The sequence below is a fragment of the Drosophila mojavensis genome, unplaced genomic scaffold, assembly GCF_018153725.1.
Source record: "Drosophila mojavensis isolate 15081-1352.22 unplaced genomic scaffold, ASM1815372v1 contig_74, whole genome shotgun sequence".
Lineage (NCBI taxonomy): Eukaryota > Metazoa > Arthropoda > Insecta > Diptera > Drosophilidae > Drosophila > Drosophila mojavensis.
In genome coordinates, this window is record NW_025318899.1 from 465,213 (window position 1) to 478,853 (window position 13,641).

The 13,641-nt window shown below is 45.6% G+C and overlaps 2 protein-coding genes across 4 annotated transcripts; one reads left to right on the forward strand and one right to left on the reverse strand.

Annotated features, from left to right (window-relative positions):
• Window positions 1–863: 863 nt before the first annotated feature.
• On the forward strand, window positions 864–6,321 carry LOC6586398 (SEC14-like protein 2). Of its 2 annotated transcripts, XM_015160324.3 has the most exons (7): window positions 877–961; window positions 1,026–1,082; window positions 4,076–4,145; window positions 4,225–4,268; window positions 4,429–4,546; window positions 4,606–5,403; window positions 5,472–6,321. In XM_015160324.3, the coding sequence occupies exons 2-7, from the start codon at window positions 1,029–1,031 to the stop codon at window positions 5,609–5,611; spliced, it is 1,224 nt and encodes a 407-aa protein (XP_015015810.1). In that variant the 5' UTR covers window positions 877–961; window positions 1,026–1,028; the 3' UTR covers window positions 5,612–6,321. The 2 variants fall into 2 exon arrangements, with proteins under 2 accessions (XP_002012011.1, XP_015015810.1); XM_002011975.4 differs by having other exon boundaries at window positions 864–1,082.
• Window positions 6,091–11,661, reverse strand: LOC6586399 (mediator of RNA polymerase II transcription subunit 14). Of its 2 annotated transcripts, none has more exons than XM_002011976.4 (8): window positions 11,282–11,661; window positions 10,652–11,217; window positions 10,105–10,596; window positions 9,670–10,037; window positions 9,378–9,612; window positions 8,702–9,316; window positions 8,333–8,637; window positions 6,091–8,271 (listed from the first exon to the last, which is right to left on the reverse strand). In XM_002011976.4, exons 1-8 carry the CDS (start codon window positions 11,443–11,445, stop codon window positions 6,409–6,411), a joined length of 4,608 nt encoding a protein of 1,535 aa, XP_002012012.2. In that variant the 5' UTR covers window positions 11,446–11,661; the 3' UTR covers window positions 6,091–6,408. The 2 variants fall into 2 exon arrangements, with proteins under 2 accessions (XP_002012012.2, XP_032589131.1); XM_032733240.2 differs by having other exon boundaries at window positions 8,702–9,319.
• Window positions 11,662–13,641: the final 1,980 nt, after the last annotated feature.

A 13,641-nucleotide genomic window follows, 5' to 3' on the forward strand; every position in this document is an offset into this window, starting at 1 on the left:
AGCGCACAAAATAATCCAAATTTTAGAATCTGCTGCAATAAACCGTAAGCGTTGCTGATATGAAGTGACAAAGTATAAACAATAGCAAGTTCAGTGATAAAATTGCTACACCCTATACAAGTTGATAGCTAGCTATTTATATATTTATTATATGAATTGCAATTCAAAACTGCAGAAATGCAAACTACTTTACATATGGAAAGAGAGTGAGAGCGCACGCAACAGCTGAGTGCACAAGAACGTTAACTGCTGTTGTAGCTTCTGCTTGCTCTCTTTGACTTATATTTCTGTGTGTTTTATATGAATTCCATCCAACTCAGAGCAGAACTTGAGTGGCAAAGACAGAGAGAGCGCACGAAACAGCTGAGCGCCAAAGAACGTTAACTTCATGTCATCACTTCTGCTCACGCTCCCGTCATTGACGCTGACGCTGAGTCGCCGCAAAGAGAGCGAATATTGAGCGCATTTTAAGAAGCAAGTCCGCTTCGCATTAAAGTTCAGTTTGTTTTCGTCCGTCAAACGCATCGCATTGGGGTTAAATTGAGTTCCGTTCGCTACAGTTCCGGCGGCAGCTCGAAAACAAAAACAAAAGCAAACGAAAATTGACGCCGTGTTTCGTGTATTTGCGTAGTGCGTGTAACTGTGACTGTGACAGTGTCTGCTGTTTACTTTGTATAATTGTTGTAATTAGCCCAGCCCAGATGAGGGTCAACTAAAGCTGAGTAGTAAAATACCAAATAATTGCGCTTAAAATATGCAACAGTCTGCCCAAATCGACAACAAAACAAACGCAAGCGTAGAAAGTTTTTATTGTTATTTTATTTAAGCCAGTAACAGCAAAAAAAAAAAAAAAAAAAAAAAGAAAAACAACAAAAAATAAATAAACCAAAAAGCGAAATAACGACGAATCATCAAAAAGAGATAACGAAATTGGAGTGCGCTCGCGTGTTTATGCGTGTGTGTATGTGTGTGCATAACATATTAAATTGCAAAAATTTAACAACTTTTAAATCAAATATATATAGAAAATGTCTGGTCCACTGCCCGAAATCAGCGCCGAGCAGCGCAAAACATTGGAACAGGTGAGAGAGCGTAACGCATCTTCACACTGTCTCTCTTTCTTATATTTAGAGTCTCTCGCTCTCTCTGTGTATGAGTGTGTGTGGGTGTGGGTGTAGTAGAAGCCTGTAAATTGGTGCAGAAGTTAGGCTTCTGAGTGGGTGTTCTCTTAGATTACGCGCATAATAAATATTTCATTTAGTAGGAATAACTAAGAATTGAACCGGTTTTACCGTTTTCATTTGCATTACGAAATAGGTAAACACAAATTTACATGCATGCACACACACATACATACACCGAATATATTTCGTGTTTTATCATGTCTTCCTTGGGTCTCTTTGGCCTTGCCAATATGATAAATTGCGCATTTAAATGCGCTTAGAGCTTTGAGTCAACACGAGCCACTCAATGAAGCGTGACAGCATACATACGTATATACATGCATTTTTATGCACATATGCACATATCTATATAGCTCCTAGCCACATCCAATGTCCACTTTGCATGCGCTGTAGGCCACTGTGTGGCATGTGGCCGGCAACATGTGCAGCTGCTGCACTTTGTTGACGTTTGTTCTCGGCTGCAAGTAGGCAACAAATCTGCATACCCAGCCCCTGGCCCGCCCTCAAATTGTGTGAGCAACTCAACCGAAAATGGTCAAACGGTTAAAGCCAATTCAAAACCAAAAGGTGGGACCTACTAAATGAGTTATGGCATCCACTTGCAGCTCAACGTTCTTAGCAGATGTTAATTAGTACTGGTTGCCCCTACACCAACTCTCCCCCAACCCACAATCGACTTATCCATATTTATTTGCTTTGCTTAAAGTGCCACAATTAAACAAAAACCGGTTCAAGGCAGATCGAGCGCAATTATAAATTGTCATTAACTTATCTCGAAATATCATGGAGCGATCTCTGATTGCGACCCTTTGGCCAAGTACGAAGCAATCAGCATAACTGAACGACTATATATAAATATATAATCCATGTAGATTTATTTAGATGTATTCACCTATGCCTTGGGTGTGCCCACAACATGCTAATGAGTTCTGCTTTTGGTACACCCTGTAGGCGCTGCAATAGATGGGGTATATTGATGGTGTTTAATCTCATAATTGATAAATATGGATTCGCAATCAGAAAACAAGGCGCATATTTAACTTTGCTTAGTTAATAATATAGCCAATGATTATATTAAGCGCAAGGGGATATATATTAGTCACTCCCTCTCTCTCTCTTTGCATCTCTCTCACTCTTACTTGTACACGCTTTCAACAACTGGTTTGTTTTCTCAGCATGGAAAGTCCCGAATAAGCCAAATAGCCAAGCGAATACTTTCAATATTTGATTTAACGCCAAGAGCCAACCGAGTGGCTAAAAGGCCAACCAAGTCAAGGGCCTTACGATTCCGTTAAGTTCGCAGTTGCAGAGAAATAGAAAGAGAAGTTGGAGTAGGCGGCTTTAGTGACTGAAAGCCAAAAGTGTTACTGGAATTTTTTAAGACCTATGAGTCAGCTGATTTAATATGTATATTTCTATATATACCTACTGTAATTTAAATTGCATTCTTATTGGATTATTCACATGCTTCAGTTTATTGAATTTTCCATTCAATTTCCACTCCAATTAGAGCTTAAAAGCTGCTGCGATCACCAAAGCATCAATCCACACCTCGCTAACTGCCAAACGGCTTTTAAGATTTCTTAGCCTTGTTTTTTTTTTTTTTTTTTTGTGTGTTTTATTTTCAACTAACTTGTTTTATTTGGCTGCAAATTGTTAAAGTCTTGACCAAGTTTGCGGCTTTGGTAGAAAAACAAGAACAAAGCACAAAGCAAAGCGAGCAATAGGCAGCTGCAAGGCGGCTGAGTTATGAGGAAGTTGGCTAAATATACTTACCACTAATGAAAACCAAGCCAAATCACTGTTTTCCCCTCATCCCCTCAGACACCGCTAGCGCCTACCCCTGTCCCTTGCATTGACATGAAAATCATATCATGACTTCAAGAAGCGGCGGCAACGTCTTGGCCTGCAGTTCAAGCCCAAAGACAAAAGCAAAAGCAAAATGAAAACAAAAGCCACATGAACAACTGGCATTTGGCCTCGTTATTGAATTTCAAGTGTGGTCTAAACGCAACTGAGCCAAGCTAAGCGAGTCGTAAGCCAAATGTGAGCGACTGCCAAGTGAACAGCCTTTAGCCAAGCTTCGCTGTTTTGGCAGCTAGTTGCGACGCTCAATTAAACAATCGAAGCACGTTACCTCCGCTCGATTGCATCTGACATCCCATACATTGAGCAATTGCACCTACAATTGATTAAATTTATACATTTTATTGCCAATTATAAATTGTTGCGATTTGTCGCATTTTCATTTCCCCGGCTTCAATTCAATGCGGCAACAATTCGATTGAACTTGAGTCACATCAAAATATAACAGGAAAATAATTAATCAAAACCTTGACGAGGCGACCTTTTGGGAGAGCAAAACGTGGGCAGTTGACCGAATAGCGAATACCCTGTAGATATGTGTAATATAAGAAAACGAAATTCAAACTAACTTGAAAAGGGAGATGTTACGAAGATCTTTTGAATATTAAAACCCTCAACAGTAAACCCCACAAACCTCAATAGTATACCTCACCCCATCAATTATACAGAGTATTCAAATTATCATTCAGACAAATATTAAATTTGCCATTGATTCAGCTCGAAATTAACAGTTATTAAGGCCACGTTGGGACTGTGTTTGTGGCTTGATTGATATGCAGAGCGACGCCCAGCTGCAGTCACATGATTAACGGTATAAGCCCGGTATAACACAACAGGTGTTACAGCTTAGACAGTGCCATGAAGAGAATTGAGGAAAAACATCAACCCATTTAGTGAAATTAAGAATCGAACTTTTTCATTTACTATGAATTCTATTCTATGCTTGACCACGTGGTCAACAGTTATTGGCTTAAGTCAAGGTTAACTTTGGCTATCAATTTATCCGATTTGTTGCACCTTTGCAGTTCCGCAAGTTGATGAGTCCCGAGCTGAACGAGACGCATGATGATTATTTTCTACTGCGCTGGCTACGAGGTGAGTTACAGGTGTGAAAGATAATCAGCTATAAACTAACTTATCTTTCTCCCTCTCCCTTTCTTCGTCTCTCCCACAGCTCGCAAATGGAATGTGGAGGCTGCAGAGAAAATGCTTAAAGCGGTACGTATCTTTGCTATATACTACCTGATCTGCTCGATATAAGTTTAACTGACTGCTGATCTACTATATAAAATATATCACTGACATTACTGAATACAGATCAATATATATTCAAGCATATACTGAGTGCTAATCCTCAATTTTGAATATCTCCCCACAGAGTCTCAAAACGCGCGCCATGTGGAACGTGGATAACATAGAGAAGTGGGAAGCTCCCAGGGCGCTGCGCGAGTATCTGCCCTATGGCGTCATGGGCTTCGACAAGGAGGGATCGCCAGGTACTTCTGTAAATCTATTACTTATATGACAGCGATTCATCTCATTCTTTTCTCTTTAGTAATCGTTTGTCCGTTCTACAACTATGACATCTGGGGCATGATGCACTGCGTTACACGTTTCGAGTTTCAAAAGTATTTGGTTCTGCTGCTGGAGCGATTCATGAAGCTCGCCTACGAGCAGAGCCTGAAGCATGGCTGGAAGGCGCGCCAGCTGGTCGTCTTCTTGGACTGCGAGTCGATGAACCTGAAGCAGTATGCCTGGCGGCCAGCAGCCGAGTGCGTCATATCGTCCATCAAGCAGTACGAGGCCAACTTCCCAGAGCTGCTCAAAATGTGCTACATCATCAATGCACCGAAGCTCTTCTCGGTGGCCTTTAACATAGTGAAGAAGTTCCTGGACGAGAACACCACCAGCAAGATTCACATCTACAAGTCCGGCGTGGACAAGTGGCAGGAGTCGCTGTTCTCACTCGTTGATCCCAAGAACTTTCCCAAGAGCTGGGGCGGCCAGCTGGTCGACAAACTGGGCGATCCCCAGTGCAAGTCCATGATGGTGTGGGGTGGCAAGCTGCCCGAGGAGCTCTACATCGATCAGAACAGTCAGCAAAGCGACAAGACCTTCACGGAAACCCAAGTGCCGAAGGGAGACAAGCTCAAGCTGAACTTCAAGGTGAATGGGCAGCAGGAGGAGCAGCTGCTCTCGTGGAACTTCCGCACCTTCGACTACGACATCAAGTTTGGCATTTACAGCGTGGACGAGAAGACGGGCGAGAAGCGCAGCGAGGTGCCGCTTGGCACCGTCTACTCCAACGAAATGGATGAGGTGGGCTGCATCTCCACAAGACCCAACACCACATGTGCGTTGCTTACATATCTACACTATATATTAACATAGGTGCTAAATGTTTTCTCTCTACCCATTTAGACACCGTTGTGTTTGACAACTCGGCCAGCTATTTGCGCAGCAAGCGCCTGCGCTACTGGGTCGATCTCATTTCGGACGAGGAGGAGGGCATCGCAGAGCTCACCAACCAAATGGACAACACGCAAATTGCGACAGCTTAAGCGGCGAAGCCGGAACTGCAATCAAGCCAAAAAGAAGAGCGCAAAAAGCAAAGCAGTAGAACAAGATCTAAATTCGGCCTTGTCGAATTTTGTATACCCTTGCTAAAAGACAAGAGAAAATCTGTAAGAAACTATCCTTTTGTCTTTTATCCTTCGTTTTCCGATTTCTGTTTTGAATTCCATCAAATCGTGTATCTCTTGACTAATGTACATTATTGACCATTACAGTCCAATCGGTCGACAATTTCTTCTGTGAGATTAAGTTAGAACCAAACTAAATGAGTTACTCCAGAAATATTTCCACCCCTTTCAGTTTGGCAAGGCTTATCTCATCAAGGGTACATAAGATACACAAACAACTATATTTAATAACCTCGGTGCAAGCACTCACAGAATCGCTCGACGGCCGACCCATGTGATAAATGATATCAGCCAAGCAAAAACAAATAATCAGGCAAATGCTCTTACGATTACAGTAGTTAGCTTTACAGTTAGTTAGTGATTTATTACATGTACTTAGTGCATCTCTTTTGTACAATAGTTTCGTATTGTAATGCGTATTGCGTATGCTGGATATTACATTTTTATATAGCTCAATCTGGATCTGGATTTTGATCTTGACACTCATCTCTCGTCTTCCGTGGACGCCAGTGAATGTTACAAACTTGTGTTGTATTTTAAACAATAAATAAATGAATGATAGTTGGGAATTCCCTGTGTTTGTGTGTGTTGCTCGCAGTTGCGCCTTGGATTCCGCCTCACGGCTGTTGCGAGGAGGCGCGGCGCTTGCGCCTTCATCACTGCGGACCACCCGGATTCGGGCCAAGCTGGGGCCCATGTCCGACCTGTGGCTGCAACTGCTGCATGGGCATCATTGTGTTTGGGCTAGCGCCAACTACGCCCACGCCAACGCCAACGACGCCGCCAAGTCCCACAGGCGCGCCGATGGCTTGGTTGGGTGGCGGCGCCGGCTGATCCACGGCCAGATTGGTCAGCAGCTCCGTGACGGCTGGAAAGAGTGAGCAGCGATTCTGCTGCACTCCGTAGTCAGCGAAGCCACGCAGCAGCGTGCTCGCGGCAGCCATCAGAGGCGATTGCACCTGTTCGCGTCTCTCCGCCACCTGCGTTAGGTTTGAGGCTATGTCATGAACAATGGGCAGCACCAGCGAGGGGCTGTCCTTCCAGTCCTTGCCGTTGTACGGTATGCGTGTGATATGCAGGAAGAACAGGATCTTCATGCGACCCAGGACTACGCAGGCACTGCCAATGGGCACGATGGGCAAGGCCGACGGCGACATGCGCAGGCACATCTGCACGGTCCACTTAAGCTGATCGCCTCCCAGCTCGGGCTTCAGCTCCAGGCGCATGATCTGCACGAAGTCCTTAAGCACATGACCGGGCAGATTCAATAGTCGACACATGCTGTGCAGTGCATTGGGTCGATAGGGCGGCGCGGCCACTCGTGTGTCGAAGTACTGCTCGATGACCAGCAGATCGTCGGGACTGAGCTGGAAAGTGGGCTTGTCTGGCATGGGTGGGAGCTGGGTGACCTTCAGATGCAGAGACTGCATGTGCAGCTGATTGAGCATCACTTGGCATTGCAGCCCATCCACCTTGAAGAGCACTACGCCTGGCTCCGTTGAGTTGAGCGCCGTCAACGACTCCTCGCTTTGGATGTTGCGATGCAACTGGCGCCGCATGTAAACGCAGCCCAAGAACCGCTCAAGGGGACTCATATCGGCCACATTGATATCTTTATTGGGATGCGGACTGGGTCGGCACAGCGTTTCCAGTGCCTCATGAGTCAGCAACGTGGGCACAGCCCCGGCCCATGGTCGGTTGAGAGTACCGCGCGATCCACTTCGATCGGCACCACCCACGCCCACACCTGGGCCACCCCCACCCGTGCTCTTGTGCTCTGGACTCTGTCCGGGCCGGGGTGATGGACGCGGCATGCTTGGAGATCCGGGCCAATTGTTATTCGCCGGGGACATGGCTGTGAATGGCGAATCCTGATGACTTTGCATATACAAAGTGTTGGGTCCCGGACTGTGCACCATGTGTGGACTGGGCTGTGGATTCAGTGGCGATGAGGGCATCAGGCCACCTGGCGACGGATGCGGCATATGCGGTGCTGGTGGCGATGTCAAATTGAAATTCGCATGACTCTGGCCTCCACTGGCGCCGCCACCACCAGAGCTGGGATGTGGACTCGCTGGTGTATGTGGATTGGAGCTGGACGGCGGCGTATGTGGTGCTGGAAAGCGGAGACCGCTATCTCGTGGAGACTGCGGGCCACGCATGCCGGCGCTTAGGAAAGGTGAAGATCCGCCAGCGCTAACTCCCGCAACGCTGTTTGGGCCGCCAAAGTTGTCTTCCAAGCCCATGGGAGACAGCGGATTATCGTCGTCATGTGGTGCACGACCTCTGTACACAGCCGACTCATCCACGTACTTGGAAAGGAATGCCTTAAGGCCCTGAATGGGAGTGAACTCCTCGATGATATTGCGATCAAAGCGGTTACTAGCGCCATCACGAATGGACACCAGCCGATTGGCACGAAAGCGCAATTCCAGACAATACACAGCCTGATAGGTCAGACGCATCAAGCAGGGCGACTGCGGCAGCATGCAGAACGATAGCACGGGCACCTGGGGGCGCTGTAAATACGAAAGGTGTTACAGAATTATCTATGTATATGCAGATATATCTATAGCTAACCGGTACGCCCAGCACCGGAATCACTGGCAACTTGGCTATGGAGCTCATCGGATTGTAGGTCTCGTGCAGTATGTGAGCGATGGACGTGAGACTGTGCTGTTGATTTAGATGCTGGGCCAGTTGTTCACGCATCATGGAGTGCGCATTCACAGCTGAGATGCCGCCCACAAACACCAATCGGAAGCCATTCGACTGCACAGACCAATAAATATTGCAGGTGACTTCCTTCTTGGGTCCATAGCCAATCAACAAGTTGGCGTAGGTGTAGGACTTGACCACCAGCATGTCCCCCAGACTCAGACGCTCTATGGAAATATAAGAGTAAGTATAAATAACTAGATAGCTTATTTATGATTGATCTGTACTTACTGTTGCGCAGCTGCTCTGCGAAATCGTAAACCAGCGTATATAGGTAAACGATTTTAGACCAATCATTAAGTAGGTCCTCGACTGTTTTGGAGAAATCATGAGTGGCCTGCTCGTAGGTGAGATTGACAGTGCGTCGACTACCGAGCTCCTTCTGGTGAGTGCTTTGCAGAGGCGTGCTGTAGAACACAAACTCGACCACCCAGATGCGCACCTGGCTGTTTTTGTTGGTCTGCGAGCGCACCGAGATCGACAGAACGCGCCGCATAAGATCTTCCCAGACATGTGGCTCGATCTTTGGTAGCGCCGATGATGTACTGGGTGCCGGAGCTGGCTTCTGTTCGCCTGTCGCTCCCGGTGCCTGATGGGTGCCAGGCTTGGGCAATGCCAGAATCTTCAGCACCAACGACGTGGCATTCGCCTCCACTTGCAATCCGCTATGCGGAATGCGGTACTTAGAGAGCGTTTGAGCCAGATTGAGGAATGGTATCTTCTCATCGCACATTGCTACTACGTGCGCGAGTTCTGGTATAAAATATGCAGGGAAAATGGTCTTCTGCTGCTTGGCCGGTGGTGCCAGAATATCACCATTGGACTTGCGCTTATGTGGGGACACCTCTGCTAAGGATATATCAAAACAATTATATCTGTCTAAACAAACGAAGCTGGCAGAACTCACCGTCGACCTCAGTGCCGGGGCCATGTGTAGCTACAAAGGTGTCAAACTCAATTAAACGTATTAGCTTTGTGTAAAATTTGGGTATTTCTGATGGCGGTTGTGCTACAATGGAAACAAGTTGCTTGGCCGACTCGTCTATAACATCGTTCTCATCCTTTTGAAAGGCCACAAAGCCCAGATGGAAGGTGTACTCCATTTCGTTGGGCATGGCGGACTTTTCCTTTAATTGAACAACCTAAAATCCACAAAGGATATTTATTGAGTCATTTCTAAAGATTTTATGTGCACATACCAGAATAATATTGGGATGACGATGTAACTTGACATAGATCTTGTGACGGCCTGGCTGCAACAGTTCCTGTTCGGGTGGAGCGAGAAAAGGCAAAGTTTCGGTAGCTGTAGCGGGTAGATGCTGCAATGTTTTCTCGCATCGACGATGGGTAATCCAATAGCGTAGCTCCGATAGCAAAGCTGGAAGCTTGCTGCGATCCGTATTCAAACACTCCTGCATCTCATCCGTAATTGGACAGTCCAGGTGCTTGGGTACGTGACAGCGGAACATGCCAGTGTGCGTGTCAATGGTTATGTGAATCTGCTCGGCGCGCAAGCAAGGTGACAGGACGGGCACCGTCAAAATTGCGGGTGTACCTTGCAGGTTAACTGAAATGAAAGAGGTCCATTAATAAATAGGGCCGAATCTAATGAAACTGGGAACATTTACACTCACAGTCAACGTCTTTAAGAAAAGCCTGGAATTCGAGCTTGAGATCACTTAAGCGAGACACGGATCGTATATAAACGGTGTGCACTATCAGCCGCTCCATGGAGAGATGCTCCGAGCGTACAGCCCGATCAGCCACTTCGGCAGACTCCTTGGCACCTAAAGAGGGCACATGGACAACGACCAGAGGTCTACCAATTTCACTGGGATCCGATTGAACAGTGAGGCGGTAGCCCAGCTCCGACTTGAGATCACGCCAATATGACACCGTTAGTTTCACACCCGGCACATACTCCTCCACGTTGATATTGTTGTCGTCGAGTCGCTCGTAGTTCAAGCGCAGCGTTTGAGTGTAGAGAACCTCCAACTGCAGCGACTGGCAGAAGTAGTGTAAACAGTTGTACACCTCGCTCAATGCATTCGGGTTCTCCACGAGACGCGCTTGAATCAATTGGTGTATATAGGTGACCTGCAACGGATGCACCAATGATTTGCCATCTGCCAAGAGAGAAGATATAATTGACAGTAAAATGTTGTTTCTTGCGTCAGTTACCGCCTGTCTCCTTGTCCTCCACAAGAATATCGATATCCAGGAGACGCCAGGGCACAGTGGGACTGTCGCCCATGACGGTGAGGGCCACGCTAAACTCGTGTTTCACCTCGAAGGTGACGCGGCCATTGCGTATGCGAAAGTCACGCATTTGTGGCAACAATTTGCCTGTGACTAAGCGGTGCTGTATGACCTGGTTGAGACGCAGCAATGTCTGCCTTTTCTCCGCCGGCGTAATCGCATCCGGCGGTACAATACGTTCTCGTATGCACGTTGGCAGACGATTGTAGGTGCCTGTGGTTAAGACCTCAACTGCGGCGGGTATGTGGAAGTTGGGTAAACGTGCTCGCACCAACGTCTCTCGCGACATCCGAGCCAGCATATCGGCCGTCTCTACAAAGAGCATGTTCTGCTTATCCAGGAAGCTCATTATCTGAGAACTTTTGTCCACTTTGGACACCGAGTTGCCCCACTTGACCAACGCATTGAGCCGTGTAAACAAATGTCGTGTGCGTGCCGCATAGGCATAAATTTCCACTTTTCGTTCCATATCCGTCTTGCGCGGCAGCCTGCAAATAATATAAAAAATGTGTCAAGTCCTATGCAGGAATTGCAGGATTACAATCCACTCACAGTTCAGCTAGAACCATTAGTTCGTGGTAGGTGCGCTGTATGATGAAATCAATCAGCACCGACATAGACATGGTGTTAATGCGTGGGCCTCCTTCCTGACCGGCTGGCAGATAGCCCGCATTCGCGCCGGGCATTTGCTCCAGTGGCAACGGTGTGGGCGCCATGTTTTCTGTTGGCAATTGGTATAAGCAATATGTGCGTTGCAACTGCTATGAATTGATTTTGCAATTGTTTGCGTGAAGTTTTACACTTGCTTTTCAACACCAACAATACGAATTCATAGTTTTTCGCAATACAATGAGCGAAAATTTCGAGAATTTGTAGAATGCTTAACACGAATATGACATTGTTGTCGACAACTTTGCGATAACTCAAACTATCGCACGCTCACAGTCGACGAGCCATGACTATCGATAGCTTAGTACGATTCTGTTAAGTTAACATTATGATTATTGCCACAGACAACAAAATGGCGCAATTTTTTAAATTTGAGCATGTTTGCCGGGCAGTATGGTAGTTACACATGAAAAAATTATCTACAAATATCATAAATATGAATTATTTCGTATCCATAATTATCAATGAATTGTTTGCATGTACACGATATCACGTCGATGTATATAACAGCAGAATAAAGAAGTCCTCCAAATGGAATGGAAATTATAACTAGTTAATTTAACGCTGTTAAGAGAAGTTAACTCTGTTAACTTTTAGACAGGGCTGTTATTAAATTGGCACAGTTTGAAACTGCCAAAGACTAAAAGCAACATAGTATTACTATATAAGGCTAATGCTAACAAAATTCGAAAAGTTCAATAGCCAAATGATTTCGATTGTCATATAAAAGCATCCAGCGGCGATTATGATGATGTGCCTGATGTTTTTTCAGTTTAGTTTGCTTGTTGCCGCTGTTAAAAGTAAAAAGGAAAACAACAACATTTCCGCTTTTGTTTCTTTGAATTTTAAAACTGTGGCTGAATGGATATGGATATACACATGTACATTGTACATATGTGCATATGTGTATGTATATGTCTGTCATGCGTATCGTTAAGCATGCCGCAGGTTGCTCGCTGCCTGTTGCAAATGTATTGCATTGCAGTGCCTGTCCCTCCCTCTCTTTCTCTCTCACTCTCCTTCTGCTACTGCCACTCCCTTTTTCACATCAAGTGGCGGCACACGCCAAGCGCATGCACCCATGCCACTCTCCCTCTCCTCGCTCCTTCGCTCCCTCACCCCCTCACTCTCTTGCCCTGCGCAAAGTGGCAGCCACCTTTGGAATCGTTGGCCGCTTCACTTGCACTTCAGAATTCAAATATAGCTTGGGATCGATCCCCGCTGCACCTTCGCCCACTCCCCATTGCCCACCGCTCGCCGCCTTCTCTGTCAGTCGTCAACTCCCCCTAATTTGAATCGCCTGTCGTATATTAAAAATAGAACTTTATGATGTTTTGTCTTTTCCTCTTTGAAATTCGACTTCGAATGCAGGAATTACAAGCATATCCGGCTCTGCTCCGAGGGTCGACCACTTCTCAGATCCGACACGCAGCAATCCGTTTTTCCAGATACAAACAAATGTTTTGACTAATTGTTCAATAATTTAAACAATGCAACAACTACGGTAAACAGGACGCAGTAATCAATGAAAAAATTGGGTGACGAAATGAGAGCTATCTGAGCAGCTTTTCACACAAAATTGGATGTAAATATATGTAAGACTATTTTCTGCCAGCATTCATTTTTTCTAAAAAAAAAAAAAACAATCTTTAGCTTTTTCACCCAAGTAAATTATATTTATATTATATATTGTATTATATAAAATTACATAGCCTTGCCCTGTTAGTCTTGGGCCTCACAACATGTTCTACGAAGTGGATCTCAATCCTATTAAAAGAGGAATTTCATTTTTTACCCATTGTGATGGGCTGCAAACGAACTCTAAGAAATTCGAAAAAGATTAACAAGATAATTTATGGAACCGCAAGCTAAAGAGTCTTTCATTTGAAATCGATTATAATATTATTTACACAAAACAAAAAAGAAATGAATAAGCAGCGAAATGCGAAATATTTGTGTTGTTGTTATTTTCATTTTGTCTGCCTGTTGAATTTCACATTAAGGCGATTTCGCTTTATTTATCTCTGTAAATAATTGGAAAAGCTGCCTGCCTCAGCCTCTGCCTCTGCCGCAGCCCTCTGCTCGCTCTTCTCTGTTTTGGCTTCGTTGTTATGTGGGATTTATGGGAGCATCTCCAACTGCATCTTACCTACGCAAAGAAAGGCTGGAGTTAAAAATAAGAAGAGTCTTCGGCATCGCCAACTGCAATTGCGCAGCAAGTGAGGCCCCTGGCCTTAGCGAGT

Bases quoted from the DNA above. Each gene is read 5' to 3' on its own strand.
- LOC6586398 (XM_002011975.4), top strand. From the start codon at position 1,029: ATGTCTGGTCCACTGCCCGAAATCAGCGCCGAGCAGCGCAAAACATTG. The intron at 1,083-4,075 runs GTGAGAGAGCGT...GCACCTTTGCAG, and splicing joins AGCGCAAAACATTGGAACAG to TTCCGCAAGTTGATGAGTCC. The intron at 5,404-5,471 runs GTGCGTTGCTTA...CTACCCATTTAG, and splicing joins CACAAGACCCAACACCACAT to ACACCGTTGTGTTTGACAAC.
- LOC6586399 (XM_032733240.2), bottom strand. From the start codon at position 11,445: ATGGCGCCCACACCGTTGCCACTGGAGCAAATGCCCGGCGCGAATGCG. The intron at 9,613-9,669 runs GTATGTGCACAT...TGTGGATTTTAG, and splicing joins GTCATCCCAATATTATTCTG to GTTGTTCAATTAAAGGAAAA. The intron at 9,320-9,377 runs GTGAGTTCTGCC...ATATATCCTTAG, and splicing joins CCCCGGCACTGAGGTCGACG to CAGAGGTGTCCCCACATAAG.